Source organism: Oncorhynchus tshawytscha, linkage group LG08, assembly GCF_018296145.1.
Source record: "Oncorhynchus tshawytscha isolate Ot180627B linkage group LG08, Otsh_v2.0, whole genome shotgun sequence".
NCBI lineage: Eukaryota > Metazoa > Chordata > Actinopteri > Salmoniformes > Salmonidae > Oncorhynchus > Oncorhynchus tshawytscha.
The window spans coordinates 26216837-26240411 of record NC_056436.1 but is presented as its reverse complement, the minus strand read 5'-3'; the positions used below and the strand labels follow the sequence as shown (position 1 = coordinate 26240411).

Genomic DNA, 23575 nt, shown 5'->3' with positions numbered 1-23575 from the left:
CCAGGTATAGTTCCAGTTGAAGGAGGAAACCCTGGCACCCAGCCGCCGTTCCGTCATACTCCCGTGGGAGTGTCAGCCGAAGAGCCCCGGAGCCAGATGTGGTCGCAGGAACAGGAGGTGCTGGAGAAGGGGGTGCTAGAGATGAGGTGGGAGGGCCCCTCCTCTCCCATTGATCCATCCTCTCCATCATTTGGTCCATGGCAGAACCAATCCGGTGAAGCACGCTGGTGTGATGGAGGACCCTCTCTTCCATCGATGGGAGAGGAGACGCAGCTGCTCCTGCTGATTCCATGGTGGTGCGGGATTCTGTCATGTTTTATCAAGGTGGGTGGAATCAGGCGCAGAGAGCAGGTTTCAGTGATTCGACAGTTTATTCTCCAGCGCACAAAAAACACGGTCAACCCAACACACAGGGTGAATAATCCAACACAGGATCAAAATAGACCGGAGAATAAAACACAAGTACTACACCAAATGACATGAATACAAAAACAATCCCGCACAAAACAAGGGCGGGACAACCTACTACATATAAGGACGTTAATTAAACTAAAATACACACAGGTGAAACTAATAAGACAAAACCAACAGACAAACGAAAAAGGGATCGGTAGTGGCTAGTAGGACGGTGACGACGACCGCCGAGCACCACCCGAACAGGCAGGAGAGCCAACTTCGGCGGAAGTCGTGACAACATTTTTAATGCCAAATTGTAATTATTTCGCTACTGTGGCCTATGTATTGCCTTACCTCCCTAATCTTACTACAGTTGTGGCCAAACGTTTTGAGAATGACACAAATATTAATTTCCACAAAGTTTGCTGCTTCAGTGTCTTTAGATATTTTTGTCAGATGTTACTATGGAATACTGAAGTGTAATTACAAGCATTTCATAAGTGTCAAAGGCTTTTATTGACAATTACATGAAGTTGATGCAAAGAGTCAATATTTGCACTGTTGACCCTTCTTTTTCAAGACCTCTGCAATCCGTCCTGGCATTCTGTTAATTACCTTCTGGGCCACATCCTGACTAATGGCAGCCCATTCTTGCATAATCAATGCTTGGAGTTTGTCAGAATTTGTGGATTTTTGTTTGTCCACCTGCCTCTTGAGGATTGACCACAAGTTCTCAATGGGATTAAGGTCTGGGGAGTTTCCTGGCCATGGACCCAAAATATCGATGTTTTTTCCCCCGAGCCACTTAGTTATCACTTTTGCCTTATGGCAAGGTGCTCCATCATGCTGAAAAAGGCATTGGTCGTCACTAAACTGTTCCTGGATGGTTGGGAGAAGTTGCTCTCGGAGGATGTGTTGGTACTATTCTTTATTCATGGCTGTGTTCTTAGGCAAAATTGTGAGTGAGCCCACTCCCTTGGCTGAGAAGCAACCCCACACATGAATGGTCTCAGGATGCTTTCCTGTTGGCATGATGGTACTGATGGACTGATGGTAGCGCTCACCTTGTCTTTTCCGGCTTCTTTCCGGATGCCCCAAACAATCGGAAAGGGGATTCATCAGAGAAAATGACTTTACCCCAGTCCTCAGCAGTCCAATCCCTGTACATTTAGCAGAATATCAATCTGTCCCTGATGTTTTTCCTGGAGAGAAGTGGCTTCTTTGCTGCCCTTCTTGACACCAGGCCATCCTCCAAAAGGCTTGCAGATACACTCACACCTGCCTGCTGCCATTCCTGAGCAAGCTCTGTACTGGTGGTGCCCCGATCCCGCAGCTGAATCAACTTTAGGAGACGGTCCTGGCACTTGCTGGACTTTCTTGGGCGCCTGAAGCCTTCTTCACAACAATTGAACCGCTCTCCTTGAAGTTCTTGATGATCCGATAAATGGTTGATTTAGGTGCAATCTTACTGGCCGCAATATCCTTGCCTGAGAAGCCCTTTTTGTGCAAAGCAATGATGACGGCACGTATTACCTTGCAGGTAACCATGGTTGACAGAGGAAGAACAATGATTCAATGCACCACCCTCCTTTTGAATCTTCCAGTCTGTTATTCAAACTCAATCAACATGACAGAGTGATCTCCAGCCTTGTCCTCATCAACACTAACAAGAGAATCACTGGCATGATGTCAGCTGGTCCTTTTGTGGCAGGTCTGAAATGCAGCGGAAATGTTTTTGGGGGATTCAGTTAATTTGCATGCCAAAGAGGGACTTTGCAATTAATTGCAATTCATCTGATCACTCTTTGTAACATTCTGGAGTATATGCAAATTGCCATCATGCAGACTGTGATAATTAATATTTGTGTCATTCTCAAAACTTTTGGACACGACTGTACATTTGCACACACTATATATCGATTTTTCTATTGTGTTATTGACTGTACATTTGTTTATCCCATGTAACTCTGTGTTGTTGTTTTGTTGCACTGCTTTGCTTTTTCTTGGCCAGGTCGCAGTTGTAAATGAGAACTTGTTCTCAACTGGCCTACCTGGTTAAATAAAGGTGAAATTATTGTTATTATTATTTTTTAACCATTGTGACCTGTTAATAACCTGTATTAACCTGTTGTTGTGCATGTGTGATTGAGCACTGGAAGCTTCTGCAGGCCAAGGCACTCAGTGACGAGCTGTGCTTCAAACAGGACCTGCAGCAGTGGCAGAAGCTGAACTATGACTTCAATGAGATCACTTCTTGGCTGGGCCACATGTTGCCAGAGCTAGAGAGGCTGCAGAGGCTGTCCCCAACCACCAGCATCCGAGACATGGAGGGCAACATCTGGAGACAAGGTGAGAGGCCAAGTATGATAGGAGTCCTGTAACACCAGCAGGCCAACATTTGTGATTTTATTTTATTAGTAAACGATTCATGTCGGAGTCTTGCCAGAGCTAGTGTTGCCAGAGATAGAGAGGCTGCAGAGGCTGTCCCCAACCACCAGCATCCGAGACATGGAGGGCAACATCCGGAGACAAGGCGTGAGGCCAAGTATGATAAGAGTCCTGTAACACCAGCAGGCCAATATTAGTGATTTGATTTTATTAGTCTGGTGTAGCTGTCTAATCTCCCAGACAACACATGTTCCCTTGGTGACTGGGGTTCGAGCCCCGGCAAGGCCTACTGTCGGTGCCCTTAACCTTCTGTAGCAATGGCAGCCGGTGCCATTTTAAAATTAGGGATTTCTATTACAGCATATTGGATGACTCATTCATATTCCATTCAGCCAGTTCATTGTAACATCAATAGGTTTAGGGTACTACATGATACTAGAATTTGCCCTTTACTAATCATGAGGTTGCTACAACCTAGCTACACCTTAAAGTTTATAATGTAGGTGCACAAGTCGAGAGATAAATTGTAGTAGTCAAGGTGACAGACAGTGATACATTCAATACCGCCTTACACACTCTTGCCTGCATCTAGCAGATCTGGGGTGTGATTGTTGGTCCAAACAGTTGTAAAACCATTTTACAACTAAAACAAGAGTTTCTGTTGGACAAATTCAGGTCGGTCCCTCCTCGTTTCGTTCCGTTTGCCTCCGTTTAAGAAATGTTCTGCAAGAGAATTGGCAGAATGAATACCTCTGATCACCCACACACACAGTTTACTTTCGTTGCAGCCACATACAGCATCATCACTTTGCTTCTTGTATAATTCCTTCTCCCATCTACGCGCTCTCCTTCTCTCACCTTTTCCCTTCACTTGTGGACTTGATTGCACACCAAAACAGCTTTCTGTGACCATGCTCAAAAACTCTCCAAGCCAAACCTTCATACCATTACCACTAACTGCTACACAGCCTACATTGTTTTAATGATATTAACGTTATAGTTAAAAACTAGAACCAACACTTTAGTAAACCCATAATCCAAGTCATGTGTATAATCAAGAAGTAGTGTACAGCAAACAGTTTAGCAGCTAAGTGGGCCCCAGTGGCAATAAATGAATAAAATTGAAAGCTTACCTTGACTTGGAAGAGTTGCAGTGTTGGATAGCCTTAGCCAGCTAGCTAAAAGCCTTCCTCTATGAGTCAGGTTGTTGATTAGGCTAGAGATATATCTCGCTCTTGCTCTCCCTCTCTGCTGCTTCTCCTCAATTTCACAAATGTATTTGTTCAAAACTGTTCAACTATTGTCTTTCTCTCTTTTTGCAGTGCTAGCTAGCTGTAGCTTATACTTTCAGTACTAGATTCATTCTCTGATCGTTTGATTAGATGGATAACATGTCAGTTCATACTGCAAGAGCTCTGATAGGTTGGAGGACGTCTTCCGGAAGTCGTTATAATTACTGTGTACGTTTTTGGAAGTGGGTGAGCACCATGAGCCTCCTCGGTTTTGTATTGAAGTCAATACCAGAGGACAGAAAATAGCTGTCCTGTGGCTACACCATGGTACTACCCTAGAGGGGGCTTGTAAGGCTACTGTGGACCTTCATAGCAAAACAGTGTTTCATTATTTGTATTTTTATTAAATTCACTGAGTAAGATGGTCCTCCCCTTCGTCCTCTGAGGAGCCTCCACTGTTTTATATCCCTCTCTATGTCTATATCCCACTCGGTACTTACACCTGTTCTGTCAATAAACAATACAAATATGTCATGAGATTGGAACTCCGATCTCCTTTTAAAAATAAAAGAAGAAAAAAAAAAGATACTCAAAGATGCTTGTTCTACATACAAGTCATCATTGAAAAAGTATTTGATATATCGACCATCAACCAACACTGTTTTCCTCTTCTCAGTCCAGGAGATGCAGAAGACGTTCAACGGCTATAAATCTCTGATCTCCATCAACCTGAGTGGGCGGGACTTTCAGCATGGGGACAGTACTGATCTATGGGAGCTACAGAAGGGCCTGGGGACAGCCAATCACAGGTGGACGCAGGCCTACGCTGGCCTGGAGAGCTGGGAGGAAAGACTGCAGAGCACACTTGTGCAGTGCCAGGTAAGGGAAACAACAGGATACAATGCACACTCTGAGGTCAAATCTCAAATGACACTCTATTCCCCATAGTGCACTACGTCCTATGGCCCAGGTCAATCATAGCACACACTGTAGGTAATGGGATGTAATTTAAGACACACCAATAAAAAAAATATGGATAAGACTGAACTGGCCTCATTGACCTCTGACCTATCTGTATTTAGGAGTTCCTATAAGGATCAACTCTGGAGACGAGAACCAGGTACAGGGAGTGAACATTTAATAGCCAACGACAGGAACACAATACAGACAGTGTCTGGACAAGGGAAACGGAAATGACAATAATGCTGACACAGGGATGAAACAGAGGAAACAGACAGATATAGGGAAGTGTCATGACGTTGGCCTGGGGGTAGGTTTATGACAGTCATAAATACCTCTTTCCCCCTTTTTCCTCTCTCTACCCTACTGATGTGAAATTTGAAAACCCATTGGTTAACATAGAGATTCTGGGAACATCAGAAGGTGGGGGGAAATTAACTATATTCTGGTAATCCGACCAATTGAACATATGCGGTGGTACTTAATGAATATGATGTCAGTTCGGTTGCCATCTGGTACATTCTCATCAATGATAGGATGACATAAACTCTACAGTGGAAAGTCTGCACATTGTAGTTATCGGAGTCACATGGAATTGTTGTTCAATTTAAATGTTTGAATATAAAATTATTGGTGAAGAGATGAAATGTAATTTTAGCTTCCAAATGAGATATTTGGGTTTTCATAAGGTTAGGGCTCTCTTCAATCAGTGGCCCGCCCTGTGAAGGGACATGGGTTATAAAACTTTTCAAACACGCCCTCCTCTCCCTTCCTATATAAAGCCTTAACGACAATATAACCTTCTGTTCCAAGTACGTGAGGTCTGCAGCCTCTGAGTTAAAACGACTAACATGTCAACTACAGAACTAAGCCAACCTCAGCATGAGCTTTGGTTGCGAGTGGTATGAACTCTGAACTCTTATTCACTACAGAAGTGATACCTCCTAGCCGTTGAGTTAGCAACAGCAGCTGCAAACGCAGGCTAGGAAAGAACAGACAGAGTATCCCGTCTATCACACAATGACGTTACTACAACGTATCCAATTGACCACCAGAGAGATTCTTCAAAGGACAAAGGACAACACGGCCTTCCATCTACCACCAACCTACCGAAGCACAGCTCAGAGTAAATATTTATTGCATTTTCCTTTTCCAAATGGGCGGTAATTTAGAATGCATAAGATACTGTATTTACGATAGCACCACTTCTCCCTTTGTCCCTCAGTCTTCCTGCTCTTTCACTCAAACCCAGCCCCTTTTCTTTTGTGTAACCAGCTGTCATATCTGTTCCGCCCGCTTGTGACGTTTTCCTTTATGACGTCATTTGTAATCAAGGTATGATTCATTCTTTGTATATGTAATTCTGTGTGATTGGTTAGGTATTTATTATTAAATAAATAATTAAGCCCAATTTTGTATTGCTGATTCAACTTGTTAGCCAGGGTTCGTGAAGATAACCAAGAATTTACAACTTTCAGATGAGACTGAATTAAGGTGACAATTAATATTGACTGCTATTGATGTTAAATATTACTAGGTCTTTAAGAGTTTATTCGGAACATAACGGCTCTATAAATATTATTTTGTGGTTCCCCGACTCTCTAGTTAATTACATTTACATGATTAGCTCAATCAGGTAATATTAATTACGGAGAAAGGATTTGATAGAATAGCATGTCATATCACTTAATCCGGCATAGCCAAAGACACGACAGAAGGCAATCAAAAACGTGAATGAGTTTTTGGCTACCGATAGTGGCTAATGATGCAAATTGTAAAAAATAAAATAAAGTGCAAAGTAATTTAATTAACTTCACTGGTCAAAAGGTATATGTTACCTTTTTATATGTTGAAGTACCTAGCTCTTATCAATAGAGTGGTGGATTTTTGAGGGAACTTCTTTCGACTAGGGGGCAGTATTTTCATTTTTGTATTAAAAACGTTCCCTTTTTAAACAAGATATTTTGTCACGAAAAGATGCTCGACTATGCATATAATTGACAGCTTTGGATAGAAAACACTCTGACGTTTCCAAAACCACAAAGATATTGTGTGTGAGTGCAACAGAACTGATGTTACAGGCGAAACCCAGATAAAAATCCAATCAGGAAGTGCCGCATTTTTTTAAACCGCCTCATACAAATGACTCCTTATATGGCTGTGAATGAGCTACGAATAAGCTTACATTTTCTACGTATTCCCCAAGGTGTCTACAGCATTGTGACGTCTTTTTACGCATTTCTGTTGAAGAATAGCCGTAAGGGACCACATTTAGCAAGTGGTCACATGATGTCTCCCGCAGAAAATCTTGCGTGAAATACTGAGGGTAGCCATTTTTCCAATCGCTTCTTATGAGAAACCAATTGTCTCGACGGATATATTATCGAATAGATATGTTAAAAACACCTTGAGGATTGATTCTAAACATCGTTTGCCATGTTTCTGTCGATATTATGGAGCTAATTTGGAAAAAAGTTTGGCGTTGTAGTGACAGCATTTTCCGGTCGATTTCTCAGCCAAGCGTGATGAACAAACGGGAGCTATTTTGCCTCCAAAAATAATATTTTTGGAAAAAAGGAACATTTGCTATCTAACTGGGAGTCTCCTGAGTGAAAACATCCAAAGTTCTTCAAAGGTAAATGATTTAATTTGATTGCTTTTCTTATTTTCGTGAAAATGTTGCATAGCATGATAAACTTAGCATAGCATAATAAACTTACACAAATGCTTGTCTAGCGTTGGCTGTAAATCCTATTTTGAAAATCTGAGATGACAGTGTGATTAACAAAAGGCTAAACTGTGTCTCAATATATTTAATTTGAGATTTTCATGAATAGGAAGATTTTGTAGGAAGATTTATGTCCGCTGCGTTATGCTAATTCGTTTGAGGCGATGATTACTCTCCCGGATCCGGGATGGGTAGATCAGAGAGGTTTTAAGTCAAGGTCAGAATAAGCCATGAGTGTAGACACACCTCCGCCACATCTTAATTTATTTAATCTCCATCCCAAACGAATAGCGAGTGAATAGCATGCTATTCTCATGCTTAAATTCAAGGTCAGAATTCCCGTAGAGAGAAGAGTGCATAAAAATGGAATTAGGTTCCATTTACGTGCGTTTAACTCATGTTGGAATTACCCCCATAGTGGCTGGCTGCTAGGGTTGTTCAGTGTTGGGTTCAATCCAATGTTTTTTTTACAGTGAACATTCTGTTGTAAATTCTCTACAGTGAACATTTTGTAATAACCATGGATTAACATGCATTTTAGCATGTTTTAGCATGTTTATCATTCACCTATTCTAAATGCTATGCTATGCTACATTGACTGGAATGTGATCTAACGGCATAGTATGCTGTGTATGTGTGTAGGAGAAAACTGGAATGGGAGCAGAAGGAGTCCGAGCGACTCGCTTTAGATAGTATGTGTTTCGATCGAAACATCTGCTCGCTCACAACTTTCACACCTTTTACATATTTAACACTTTTTTCAACATGTAGGAACAAAAAAAACTGAGTGATAATAACAGGGCTTGAATAGTGATATAAATGTTATTTGGTGAGTAACATGCCAGTGTCTGTGACTGTCCACAGCCAACATTTCATCCATTTGACTCCAATGCCCATAGACTTACTAATGCCTCTTTCTCTCCATCTATCTTCTTCTACAGGGTGCTGTGTGCTGCCTTCCCACTCCACCTACTCTTCCTGATGCTCCTGGCTTGCTTGGTGCCTCTGTCTGAGGATGACTACAGCTGTGCCCTGTCCAACAACTTTGATCGTTCCTTCTACCCCATGCTGCGCTACACCAACGGCCCCCCATCCCACGAGACAACAACACCCACTCCCTGCCTTCGTATTTTCAAGTCCCCACTGTAGGAGGCCCGAGAAACACACACTGGAGCCACTCCAAATGTTTTTTAAAAGTTCTCTAAAGTTTGAGGTATTCATGTAAACATATTTACATGTAATATACAGTGGGGCAAAAAAAGTATTTAGTCAGCCACCAATTGTGCAAGTTCTCCCACTTAAAAAGATGAGAGAGGACTGTAATTTTCATCATAGGTACACTTCAACTATGACAGACAAAATGAGAAAAAAAATCCAGAAAATCACATTGTAGGATTTTTAATACATTTATTTGCAAATTATGGTGGAATATAAGTATTTAGTCACCTACAAACAAGCAAGATTTCTGGCTCTCACAGACCTGTAACTTCTTCTTTAAGAGGCTCCTCTGTCCTCCACTCGTTACCTGTATTAATGCCACCTGTGAACTTGTTATCAGTATAAAAGACACCTGTCCACAACCTCAAACAGTCACACTCCAAACTCCACTATGGCCAAGACCAAAGAGCTGTCAAAGGACACCAGAAACAAAATTGTAGACCTGCACCAGGCTGGGAAGACTGAATCTGCAATAGTTAAGCAGCTTGGTTTGAAGAAATCAACTGTGGGAGCAATTATTAGGAAATGGAAGACATACAAGACTACTGATAATCTCCCTCGATCTGGGGCTCCACGCAAGATCTCACCCCGTGGGGTCAAAATGATCAGAAGAACGGTGAGCAAAAATCCTAGAACCACACGGGGGGACCTAGTGAATGACCTGCAGAGAGCTGGGACCAAAGTAAAAACTCAACTTGTCGTGTTTGGAGGACAAAGAATGCTGTGTTGCATCCAAAGAACACCATACTCACTGTGAAGCATGGGGGTGGAAACATCATGCTTTGGGGCTGTTTTTCTGCAAAGGGACCAGGATGACTGATCCGTGTAAAGGAAAGAATGAATGGGGCCATTCATCGTGAGATTTTGAATGAAAACCTCCTTCCATCAGCAAGGGCATTGAAGATGAAAGGTGGCTGGGTCTTTCAGCATGACAATGATCCCAAACACACCGCCCGGGCAATGAAGGAGTGGCTTCGTAAGAAGCATTTCAAGGTCCTGGAGTGGCCTAGCCAGTCTCCAGATCTCAACCCCATAGAAAATCTTTGGAGGGAGTTGAAAGTCTGTGTTGCCCAGCAACAGCCCCAAAACATCACTGCTCTAGAGGAGATCTGCATGGAGGAATGGGCCAAAATACCAGCAACAGTGTGTGAAAACCTTGTGAAAACGTTTGACCTCTGTCATTGCCAACAAAGGGTATATAACAAAGTATTGAGTTGCTAATATATGCATATTATTATTAGTATTGGATAGAAAACACTCTGAGTTTCTAAAACGGTTTGAATGATGTCTGTGAGTATAACAGAACTCATATGGCAGGTAAAAACCTGACAAAAAAATCCAACCAGGAAGTGGGAAATCTGAGGTTGGTCGATTTTCAACTCAGCCCTTATTGACGTTACAGTGGGATATTGGTCATCTTGCACTTCCTACGTCTTCCACTAGATGTCAACCGTCTTTAGAAAATTGTTTGAGGCTTCTACTGTGAAGTGGGGCCGAATGAGAGTGGATTGAGTCAGAGGTCTGGCAGCAGTCACGTGCTGGTCACGCGCATTTCACATGAGAGGTACCTCCCGTTCTTTTGCTTTTCTGAAGACAAAGGAATTCTATGGTTGGAATATTATTGAAGATGTATGTTAAAAACATCTTAAAGATTGATTCCATACATCGTTTGATAAGTTTCTATGGTCTGTAACAGAACCTTTTGACATTTCGTTTGCAACTAGTGAACGCGCTTCGTGAGTTTTGATTTGTTTACCAAATGAGGTAACAAAAGTAGCTATTTGGACATAAATGATGGACATTATCGAACAAATCAAACATCTTTGCGGACCTAGAATTCCTGGGAGTGCATTCTGATGAAGATCATCAAAGGTAAGTGAATATTTATGTTATTTCTGACTTCTATTGACTCCAACATGGTGAATATATGTATTTGTTCTCTTAGTGCTGTACTCAGATTATAGCATGGTTTGCTTTTTCCATAAAGCTGTTTTTGAAATCTGACACAGCAGTTGCATTAAGGAGAAGTATATCTTTAATTCCATGTATAACACTTGTATTTTCATCATATGATGAGTATTTCTGTAAATATATGTGGCTCTCTGCAAATTCACCGGATGTTTGTGGAACTACTGAACATAACGCGCCCAATGTATACTGAGATTGTTTTATATAAATATGAACTTTACCGAACAAAACATACATGTATTGTATAACATGACGTCCTATGAGTGTCATCTGATGAAGTTCATCAAAAGTGAGTGATTAATTTGATCTCTTTGTGCTTTTTGTGACTCCTCTCTTTGGCTGGAAAAATGTATGTTTTTCTGTGGCTTGGCTCTGACCTAACATAATTGTTTGTGGTGCTTTCGCTGTAAAGCCTATTTGAAATCGGACACTGTGGTGGAATTAACAACAAGATGACCTTTAAAATGGTATAAGATACTTGTATGCTTGAGGAATTTTAATTATGAGATTTCTGTTGTTTGAATTTGGCGCCCTGCACTTTCACTGGCTGTTGTCATATCGATCCCGTTAATGGGATTGCAGCCCTAAAAAGTGAAGCAAATACTGGAACAATATTTCTAACATAGAACGTGGGGAATGGTCAGAGGCGATTTACAGAGTAATAATGTCATATGGGTTGTTATTTTGTGATTTCATAAAAAATGTAAAAAAGGAAATACTGCAACTTGAAAGCATATACTGTACACTATATGTATGAATTCTCCATCCTTAATGTTGTGTTGGAAATATAACAAATGATTAAAGCATTTTTTTTAGATATTAATGTGATTTTAGAAGCCATAAGAGATCATTTGTCTCCTATAAACTTTGCACAGTAAGTAGCCACACCGCGAGTGAGGCCGGAGAGCTTGTCAGCCTGACGGTACCGCCCCTGTTGGCCAGAGTGCATAAAGGTAAAGACATTCAGACCAGAGAGACCAGAGAGGTGTGTAGCTTCAGCTGACGTCCAAGGTGGTTCGAACTCTGAATATCAACACGAGGCAGAGGCGAGAAGCTCACCTCCTGGACATTCACTGATAAAGCTGAATAGCTGTCTTAAGTAAAATATCTAGAAAAGCTCATTTAAATTGTACCATTCTACTACTCTTCAAATTGTCATATTCTACTACTCTCATCACCCTTGAGAACCATCGACATGGATGTCTAGCTATCTTCAAATAAGCAGCTTCAGGTGCGAATTGAAAGTAAAATAAACTCTGTAGTTCTGTTCAGGACTATACGACGGGTCATCGGATTCTAGGCGACGGCAGAGTAGAGCAACAGTAGAAGAGATGGGTAAATAACTCCTGTTGCACAATCAGAGCCTTACAAACATGCTGCGGAAAGTCCCAACACCCATCCTAAGAAGGCTTGGTTCTGACATAGATACACGGCGAACAAAGACATTTACATGTAAATACCTTCATGATTTCTTACTCCAAACGGGCAGCGGTTCGTGTGCAAAGTATATGATTACTGTGAGAATAGTTCTAAATGTACCAAAGTGTTATGTCTCTGTTCCTCTCTCTTTCTCTCTCACCCTCTCCATGTCTTTTGTAAAAAAGCCACCATACTGTGTCAGTCCGCTAGGGACCTGTTTTACTGTATTAAGAATGTATGATTATCCTGTGTTACCATTTAGTTAGCTAGTAAATAAATACTTAAACCAACTTGTGTGGTACTGAATCATAAGTAAGGCTGGGTTTTTTGCAGATTCAGGATGTTACGACTGTTCAGAATGATGATATGATATGAGGTTATGATTAATACGTTGACTGTTTTATGGATGTGATAGGTAAAGACCATTTAGAGTTTAATTCGGGAGATGGTAATTTTTTAAACAACTGCTCTCGTGCTGCCCCAAATTCCTAATGAGTCAATTGTTACATTATTCATTTAATTGGGTAATAATTAAACATAGTTAGTTGATTAGATAAATGTGACCCATTTCAAGAAACTAGGCATATGTCACAAGTCACAACTTCACAGAAGAGCCATTTTAATGTAGCTGACATTATTTTTTGTATCCCACAGCTGTTTGATTCGCTAGTTAGAGCCTAATGTTAGCTAGCTAACATTGAACCTGGATGGTTAGCTCCCAGCATATTAATGCAGGGTAGTAATGACATGATTTGGCACTATGATCATTGTTGTTTAACTAGCTAACGTTAGCTGGCTGACTCGTCAGTTAACGTTATGTGATGTGTGTGATCTTACACCCTGTTTGCCTAGCTAGGTTCATTGTTTACCTAGTTAGCTAGCTACATGCCTTAAGCTAAAGTGTATAACACGCGTTGAATATGGCCGGTGTCAGTAAACGTCTTCAAAAAAGCGTACTGAAATTGTTGCCAGTAGAGCTGGTTAGGCTGCTTTCATGTTATCCATAGGTAAACAAATCATCGGCCAGAGCGTCGAGTGTGCACTCTGAACGCTCGGAGGGCGAAGAGAGATGAGTGGGTCTAAAGCTTAAGAGGGTGTGAACGATACTGAATGGGTGTAGACAAAGAAGAGCTCTTCACTAGATCCAAAACATTCAAAGGCCATTTTCTCAAAGGTGAGTTTACAAGTTTATCAACTTTCAAAGCAGAATTGCTTTCCCATTGTTCCTCAACAATGCAGTGTATGATATACAATTTTGTAGCTCGGAGTCTCTACTTTTATCCACTGTAAAAAACACATTTTCAAATTTTGCTACATAAGACCAAATCTAGGTTGTGAGTCACAAATGACAGTCATCAAATTAATGAAAGTAAAGTCACGACAATAGTCAAGATGGAACTGATCAGCGAACAGTGTAAAACAATTAATTTACACTGATCCATTATTAGTATAAATAGTCAAGTCACTCTGTACTGCTCAGTAGTACAATGGAACATAGAGGACACAATGGTGTGTACAGTTAGATGTATTTTTAATGCTTATTTATGGATGATGAATAGTTTGAAGTCATTTTTACTTAACAATAAACATTGTTTTCCATGATCTGTGCTCATGTCAATATAACCACATTCACATTTTACCACTGCTTTTAATAAGATGTTTGGTTGAAATTCAATTGGGTCTAAAATGTCTTGAAATTACAATCTCTGGATGTGGGTTTTCTATAAATACAAACATGGCTTTGACATCAGATACAGAACATCAGATAAACAGAACATCAGATAAATACTAGATACTTACTAAATACTAGATAAATACTAAATACTTTTTCCATCAGAACATCAGATAAACAGCACAAGCACCACATCATTACAGGAGGGACAGAGCATGATCAAGATGCATAAGTACACTTACCAACTACATATTTATAAGGAAATCACAAAAAATACATGAATCAAAAACACGTCAATTCACTGTTACAAATCATATTTTTCCATAGATCCCAAAAATCTGAAATGGATAAAACTGTGACATTTACTTCACAATGACACATTCTGCAGTCTTTCTACGAGTTTCTCTTTGTCAGTCTATTGAGAATTATGTCCACTGTCCCAGAGAGTGGACTTGGGTCAGATCCATCACTTGTCCTAGTGCTAGTCTGGCCTCCCTTTCTGTCCAGTCACCCCTGTGGGGTGCTTTACAGTCTCAGGACGTCTCCACCCATGTCCCACGCTGTATTCTGTCACTTTCCCACTCACTGATGTATACATCTACCCTCAACTGGCCAGCACCCTGGGTGGATATACCTGGAGAAGGAGAACACATCGGATTATGATTCATGGAGTATTGGTAAATATACATTCTACGTCTTCAGTGGCTAACCCAACTTCATGAGTTACTTACGGCTCTCAAGTGTTTGGCTTACTTACTGCTCTCAAGTGTTTGGGATGGTGGCTATAGGGAATGTGGCTGGAACTGGGGGTTCCACAGCAGAGGCTGAAGCCTGGGTAGGGGCAGGGGCTTGGGCTGCTGGGAGCACGGTGAGGTCGTGATTAGAGGGGTCAAGAGGTGCGGACATATGGCTTCTGTGGCATGTGTTGGTGAGCATTTCCAAGAGCAGGTCGGAGACCTGCACAATATTGTTATTCTTCATGCCGGAGAGGTGGTTTATGCCTTTGCCACTAATGAGACAGTGGAGAGGAGGAGCATGGAAATGTAGTTTTGACAAACAACTAAAAACATACAATTATGCCACTTTGATCCAAAAAAGTGTTGATGAATGTCTAAACAGATAGTAACTAAGTAGACTTTTAAAGAAGGCTCTTTTTGCTGCTAGTGATACATAGCTGCAGCTGGTGTAGCTGTAGTCTACCTGACGTGACAGATGTCTGAGAGCAACATGAGGAGGTGGGAAAGGCGGGTTGACTGCAGCTGGAAGGACAGGCCTTGTTTGGAGATGGCCCACACCAGGGCATCTGTCACTGAGTCCAACAGAAGCTGCAGCTTCCCCTTGCTCTCCAGATCCTCTGCCATCTCCGGAGAGGTAGAGCATATGTCTACAGGTGGACACAAACACAGACCATATGTCAACTGACTTTTCATTTAGGGGGAATTCCGACCCGAGTTAAGTGTATGTAAATAGAACATAATTCCCTTTTTATGCATGAGTTTTAAAAACATGCCAAGAGTAGGCAAAGCTGTCATCAAGGCAAAGGGTGGCTACTTTGAAGAATGTCAAATATACTTTTTTTGTTAATACATGATTCCATATGTGTTATTTCATCATTTTGAGGTCTTTACTATTATTCTTCAATGTAGAAAATAGTAAAAATACAGAAAAACCCTTGAATGAGTAGGTGTGTCCAAACTTTTGACTGGTACTGTATATTTAGCCCTGTTGATTTGATGATGTTTAAGTTGAAATAGTGATGTTCCTGTTGTCTTTGTGCTGACTTGCGGTAACTCTGTGGTTGTAAATCAGTAGTTGTTAAGTTAACTGTCTAAAACATTAACTTGCTTGGCTATGCTGCTGGAGATAACTGTTTGTATGCAATATTTGCTTTGTGGACTTCAGACAGATGATGCTCAGTTTTGTGATGAAACAAAGGTATGTGTCGAGAAATTTGTGTGGTATGTGTGACTGTTGTCTTTTTGTTGTCACGGCCTTATCGTATATGTGGTGTATGAATGAATGGGTTATAGAGCAAACAACGCAATTATCACAACATAGGTGGTAATATATATTTTTGACTGGCTTGGTGTGGCTTCCTCAGTGATTTTACCCACACACCGCTACTGACCGTCAGATTTGTGACCCGTTTCAGGAAACTAGGCATATTTCGCGGGGCTCTACTTCACCGGAGAACCATTTGAACACAATGTTTTAAATCAAATATTTATTGGCAGAAGTGCCTTCTGGAACATGTGAACTTTCATTTGCCTTAATAACAAATGTGTATGCCATTGTTAAATTACGAGCCTAGTTGGTTTAGCCACAGAAAAAGACAGATAATGAGTGGGCTGAACATGAGATGAGTTCAGATTGGTCTGCCATATAGCATGCTTCTGTCTATTTGAGCTGGTTAGTATGTGTAGGTAGTCCTGTCTAACACAGCTTTTTTTTTTAAATAAACTCAGCAAAAAAGGAAATGTCCCTTTTTCAGGATCCTGTCTTTCAAAGATAATTCCTAATAACTTCACAGATCTTCATTGTAAAGGGCTTAAACACTGTTTCACATGCTTGTTCAATGAACCATAAACAACTAATGAACATACACCTGTGGAACGGTCGTTAAGACACTAACAGCTTACAGACAGTAGGCAATTAAGGTCACAGTTATGAAAACTTAGGACGCTAAAGAGGCCTCTCTACTGACTCTGAAAAACACCAAAAGAAAGTTGCCCAGGGTCCCTGTTCATCTGTGTGAACGTGCCTTAGGCATGCTACAAGGAGGCATTAGGACTGCAGCTGTGGTCCGTATTGTGAGACGCCTAAGACAGGGCTATAGGGAGACAGGACGGACAGCTGATCGCCCTCACAGTGGCAGACCACGTGTAACAACACCTGCACAGGATCAGTACATCCGAACATCACACCTGCAGGACAGGTACAGGATGGCAACAACAACTGCCCGAGTTACACCAGGAACGCAAAATCCCTCCATCAGTGCTCAGACTATCCACAAAGGCTGACAGAGGCTGGACTGAGGGCTTGCAGGTCTGTTGTAGGCAGATCCTCACCAGACCTCATCGGCAACAACGTTACCTATGGGCACAAACTCACCATCGCTGAACCAGACAGTACTGGCAAAAAGTGCTCTTCATTGACGAGTCGCGGTTTTGCCCGGATCAACCCTTAAAGAGATTGGTGGGGCTAAATCTTAAGAGGGTTTGAATGATGCTGAATGTGTGTAGACAAAAAAGCTCTCTCCAATAGGTTTACCAAAACATTCAATGGCCATTTTCTCAAAAGTGAGTTTTTACAAGTTTATCAACTTTCAAAGCAGAATTACTTTCCCATTGTTCTTCAACTGTAGTGTATGACATACAATTGTACAGCTGAGTCTCTACTTTTATCCAATGTAAAAAACTATTTCACATGTTGCTACATAAGACCGATTTGAGCCGGTCGGTCACATATACTCACGTAAAGTACATTTATAACTGTCACAGATTTTTTTGATTAATTCCATTGCATCGTTTACCGTCCTTTCCTGTCACCTTTGTGTGGTTGTTCCTTAGGATCGCTAGCGATAGTGGATCATATTAGGCTAACGTAGTACAAGTTGTGCAGTAATTTAAAGTTGCTGCTACCATCTCTTATGACCGAAAATAGATTCTGGACTTCAAAACAGTGATTACTCATCTCTTTTAATGAGTCCGAAACAAAGGTATACTGCTTTACGGAGCCCAGCCCCAAATCCCCGTCATTTATGTGAAGAAAAGGCGGAGATACAGAGAGAGAAGGTCCTGGTGGCTTGTGAAGAATCTTAGGCTAGTCAGTAAATTGCCACTACCATCAGTTCTATTGGCTAAAGTGTAATCACCGGAAAACAAACTCTATGATCTACGGTCGAAACTATCCTACCAACTGGACATTTAAAAACTGTAATATCTTATGTTTCACCGAGTCGTGGCTTAAACCTATATTCATTAAATTCGAATATCGAAATTGTTCTTGCGTGGTTTCTGCGACGTGGTTAGCTTTTAAAGGCTAGGACCGCAATTTCTTGTCCTGGAATCCTGCTTAACAGAGAGGTGGAAGCCTACTTGACAGGTACGGTAAGCTGCTAGCCATCAAGCTAACGAAGTCTTGCAATCGAACTCTCTTTGTCTGGAGAAATAAATGTTCAAGCACTGTAGAAGCTATATCTACTGCGCTTTGTTTTGGGACAAACCGGATCACTCCAATGCGGCAATGGTCTTTTTGCCAAGAATTATAGGCTTAAGGTGGCTTCCTTGATCATGCAGGTCTCCAGCCTATGTAAGAAACTGGGGAAAACACAGAGTGGAATGTTTACATTTTCTATGCCGGTGGCTGGACGGCATTCACGCTTATTGGATGCATCTCCGGCCTTGTCGTTTGTCGTTATCCGACTTACCGGTGTTGCACCGGAGCTCCCCGTCTGATAGCAGAGTCGAAGGAGCCTGGCAAGAGGAGCAAGGCAATCAACGATGATTGCATAACATGAGCCATGGAAGCCGAAGACTGTGGACTCCCGCAAAGCAGTCTGCACTCCCAACAAGGGAAGATACAAACAACAAATAGTTTTGCCGTCCTGGAGCCTGATCTTCTTGCACCTTCGTCGCTGGGAGTATCTGCGGCTGCAGTGCCTAATACTACGATTTCGAAGTCAATGTTGGCAACCTTCCGTCCCTCGTCTGGATCGTTCAGGGATTCTCCATCTGTCAAACGCCTGCACCAAGCGCCGGGAGCAACGGCCTCAAGTTATCCTGCCTCTCACCCGTCCATAAAGGGTTGTTCTAATTCTGTGAAGCATGGGAGTGGGCGAATTTCCTCATCCTTCTCGCCACCCGTGATTTTGAGCAGCTCCATGGTAATAATTATGACTGTTGCTGGTGCAAAAACAATGTCCCACAAATAATGGCCAATATGCCCCATCTGGGGGCTCTTCTACGCTCGACGCAACACGGTGTGCCGGGATGCAGGCCTTGGCTGTGGTGTGTAGCCAATATACCACAAACCCCTGAGTTGCCTTATTGCTATTGAGGCTGGTTGTCAGCGTAGATAGAGTGTTAAATATTGGTGCTTTGTCCTGCCCGTGGTGTACAATCTGATGTACCATGCCTCTCAGCAGTCAGTGTTCAGGGCTCGAGCGACCCAGTTTATTATTCTATATAAGCTATTTACACTACCTTTTATATTCTTGATCCTAATGATATAGGCCTAGGTGTAAAACAGCTGAGGTGATAGATCCTGGAATAAAAACAAAAAGTGTGTGGGTCGTTCTGGATTGTCAGTACTGCATGTATTCTTGGCTATCGTGCCATGGCTGTGTCAGGGTCGATTGTAAGTTAAACTTAAGTATGACTTTATGGCTAGTGTGATGCCTAAAACTCACTTTTACTGGCAGTCATTAGCGTTAGAATCTGTTCCTTTTTCCTTCATCCTTTTTTTGTCGGAATAAAACAGGATATAATGAGGACTACATGAAATATGTCTTGTATGTAATGGACATAAAGAACTGGGTATAATAGTAATACATTTTTATCTGGCTAAAAGAGAAAGAATATAATATATTTTGTTTACAGGAAACTCACTCTATTATTTGTGCTGCTTTACAGGAAACTCACTCTAGTATTTATGATAGTTTATGTGTCGGGGGCTAGGGTCCGTCTGTTATATCTGGAGTGTTTCTCCTGTCTTATCTGGTGTCCTGTGTGAATTTAAGTATGCTCTCTCTAATTCTCTCTCTTTCTCGCTCTCTCTTTTTCTCTTTCTTCATTTCTCTCGGAGGACCTTAGCCCTAGGACCATGCATCAGGACTACCTGGCCTGATGACTCCTTGCTGTCCCCAGTCCACCTGTGGCTATGGAACCCTGACCTGTTCACTGGACGTGCTACCTTGTCCCAGACCTGCTGTTTTCAACTCTCTAGAGACAGCAAGAGTGGTAGAGATACTCTAAATGATCGGCTATGAAAAGCCAACTGACATTTACTCCTGAGGTGCTGACCTGTTGCACCCTCTACAACCACTGTGATTATTATTATTTGACTCTGCTGGTCATCTATGAATATTTGAACATCTTGGCCATGTTCTGTTATAATCTCCACCTGGCACAGCCAGAAGAGGACTGGCCACCCCTCAAAGCCTGGATCCTCTCTAGGTTTCTTCCTAGGTTCCAGCCTAGGAAGTTTTTCCTAGCCACCGTGCTTCTACACCTGCATTGCTTGCTGTTTTGGCTATTAGGCTGGGTTTCTGTAAAGCACTTTGTCAGCTGATGTAAGAAGGGCTTTATAAATACATTTGATTGATTGATTGATTCACTCTACAAATATAGATGAGGTTCGGTGGGAAAAGAACTAGGAGGGAGGAAAATATTTTTGTCATGGGCAAAGAAACTCAAAAGGGGTAATAATACTAATTAATAGCAATGTTGATCCGATTGTGAAAACTGTGCGAACAGTTCCTCAAGGAAGATGGATTATTTTAAATATGCTATTGGACCAAAAACAGATCTGGCTAATTGATCTATATGGGCCAAATAATGATGATCAACACCTCTTTCAAAATATACACTACCATTCAAAGGTTTGGGGCCACATAGAAATGTCCTTGTTTTTGAAGGAAAAGCACAGTTTTTGTCCATTAATATAACATAAAATTGATCATAAATACAGTGTAGACATTGTTATTGTTGAAAATGACTATTGTAGCTGGAAACGGCTGATTTTTAATGGAATATGTCCAATGTCACGTTGTGTTAGCTAATCCAAGTTTATGATTTTAAAAGGCTAATTGATTGTTAGAAAACCCTTTTGCAATTATGTTAGCACAGCTGAAAACTGTTGTACTGCTTAAAGAAGCAATAAAACTCCATCTTTAGACTAGTTGAGTATCTGGAGCATCAGCATTTGTGGGTTAGCTTACAGGCTCAAAATGGTTCACCTTCCAACAGGACAACTACCCTAAACAGACAGCCAAGACAATCATCTGATCGAATGCACCACACTCAGACACAGCAACCCAGGACAGACAGCCGATCCGAGATGACTGTTTCGAATGCACCACACTCGGCTTAACAGACACAGCAACCCAGGACAGACAGCCGATCAGAGATGACTGTTTCGAATGCACCACACTCGGCTTAACAGACACAGCAACCCAGGACAGACAGCCGATCAGAGATGACTGTTTCGAATGCACCACACTCGGCTTAACAGACACAGCAACCCAGGACAGACAGCCGATCAGAGATGACTGTTTCGAATGCACCACACTCGGCTTAACAGACACAGCAACCCAGAACAGACAGCCGATCAGAGATGACTGTTTTATAACATTTTGGACAATAGTAGCTTTCAAATGAAAGCAAGGTTTGATCATTTTGTCATCCCTGGCCCTGCAACACTGTCACAGAGAGGTTCACCCTGAAGGACAAATGAATGGACTTCATTTTCAGGTAAAGTTAAGCCTAAATACTTTGCAATTTGTGGGTTAGGCTACTGTTGAACGAACATGAAACATGAAAATACACAACATCCCTTTTTTGCATTTGATTTATCAAGCTAGAATTTTGTTTTGATGAGACACTTTTAATCTTTTGAACTGCATTTTTCAGTCATTTTGATTGTTGATATTGACATTTTGTTAGAACTTTATTATATGTGTATAATGTGTATAATAATATTTCAGCATAATAATATTATTATAATGTGTATAATAATATTTCACATAATGTTATTATTATTATTATCATGTGTGTATGTGCATGATGCATGTGGTTCATTGGAAGAATTGTATATCCATTCTGAAAGGCTAAGGAGTTTGCATTGCAAACTACTCGGATTAAATGTGTGCTTGTATTGGTTTTTTAATGCTACCTATTGGTTATACATTTTGTCGGATGATATGAAATATGCCACCATCGGAGGCTATTGCTTGTGTATCTTGGCTACAGTGGTACTGTATTTACATTTAGTGAAAATTGTTTGTCAATTTCGGTTAATAGCCTATGTCACTGGATGTTGGAGCTATCTGTTGTATGGTGAACTTGGGCTTCATCAAGGTTTATTTGTGAGTAAATCTGGCTTTGATAATAGCCAGTGCCTACCCAGCCTCCGATCTTACCACATGTCACTGTACAGAAGTACTGATTATTTGACTTACTGGAGTTGAGGAGGATCATGACTTTCAGACAGACATACTCCTCTCTCTGGAGGTTCAGCTCTCGAAACCGAGTGGTGGCTGCCAGTAGCATGTCAAATATAATCATGATTCCCTCCACACAGTTCCCCTCTTCCCTACAAGCACACAGTCACACACAGAGTGAAGGAGACATATTATATAACACTCACTCACAGACATGTACACTTGTGTAACAGTTCAGACATGTAAACTCAAAGATTGGCAAATAGATATAGCAGCACATGTGCACACCTACTATACTCAAACGCCATGTACATCTTTAGACAAGTATTACAGACACTCACATATAGACACACACTCACATATAGACAGGCCAATGGGCCTGCCTAGAATTAAGGCGCTTGGCAGTGCAGAGATATTCTAAATTCTTATGATTGGTCCACACCAAAAATTGATGTTCCGCCCCTTCGAGCCAGTGCCTCCACTCCAATGCAATCTTGACCGCCAGAAGTTCCCAATGTCCTACGTCGTATTTTCTCTCAGCGGGGTTGAGACAATGGGACAGGAAGGCACAGGGATGCAGCTTTGGGTCTTGGGCAGACCGCTGGGACAGGACGGCGCCCACTCCAATGTCAGAAGCGTTGACCTCAACCACAAACTGACGGATCCGGATGGATGAGGATGGGGGCGATAGTAAACTGACGCTTGAGGTCCAAAAATGCCCTGTCAACAGGAGACCATGTGAACAACACCTTAGGAGAAGTGAGTGCAGAGAGGGGAGCCGCCAGGGTGCTGTAGCCTGAATGAAGTGGCGGTAGAAATGTTCAAATCCCAAGAAACGCTGCAGCTGCACTCTGGATGTGGGTTGGGGCCAATCCACCACCACTCTCACCTTTTCAGGAACCATCTGAACACTCACTTCAGTGATGATGTATCCCAGAAAGGAGATAGTAGAGTGGTGGAATTTGCACTTCTCAGCTTTCACAAAAAACTGGTTCTCTAGGAGGCTTTGAAGGACTTGACGGACATGGAGGACGTGTTCTTGAGCAGAACAGGAGAAAACAAGGATGTCGTTGAGATAGACAAACAGAGATCCATTCATCATGTCACAGAGCACATCATTGACCAGGGCCTGGAACACTGCTGGAGCGTTGGTGAGTTCAAACGACATGACCAGGTGCTCATTGTGTCCACTAGCTGTGTTGAAGGCCGTCTTCCACTCGTCTCCTTTGTGTATCCGAACTAGATGGTAGGCATTCAGAAGGTCCAACTTGGAAAAGATGGTTGTTCCCTGGAGAGGTTCAAAAGCCGAGGAGAGGAGTGGTAGTGGGTAGCGATTCTTCACAGTGATGTCATTGAGGCCCCGGTAGTCAATACATGGGCGCATGGTCTTGTCCTCTTTTCCCACAAAGAAGAACCCTGCGCCGGCAGGGGAA

At 41.8% G+C, this 23575-nt stretch overlaps 1 protein-coding gene across 1 annotated transcript in view; it reads right to left on the bottom strand.

Annotated features, from left to right (window-relative positions):
• Nucleotides 1-14661: 14661 nt before the first annotated feature.
• The window catches only part of LOC112246797 (estrogen receptor beta-like), a 30560-nt gene continuing 21646 nt past the window's right edge, over nt 14662-23575 (bottom strand). The window contains exons 9-11 of the mRNA XM_042325375.1: nt 22161-22294; nt 15182-15365; nt 14662-14990 (exon numbers count right to left, since the gene is read on the bottom strand). Coding sequence (XP_042181309.1) covers nt 14744-14990; nt 15182-15365; nt 22161-22294 — 565 coding nt within the window. The 3' untranslated portion in view covers nt 14662-14743. The remainder of the gene's footprint in view (nt 14991-15181; nt 15366-22160; nt 22295-23575) is intronic.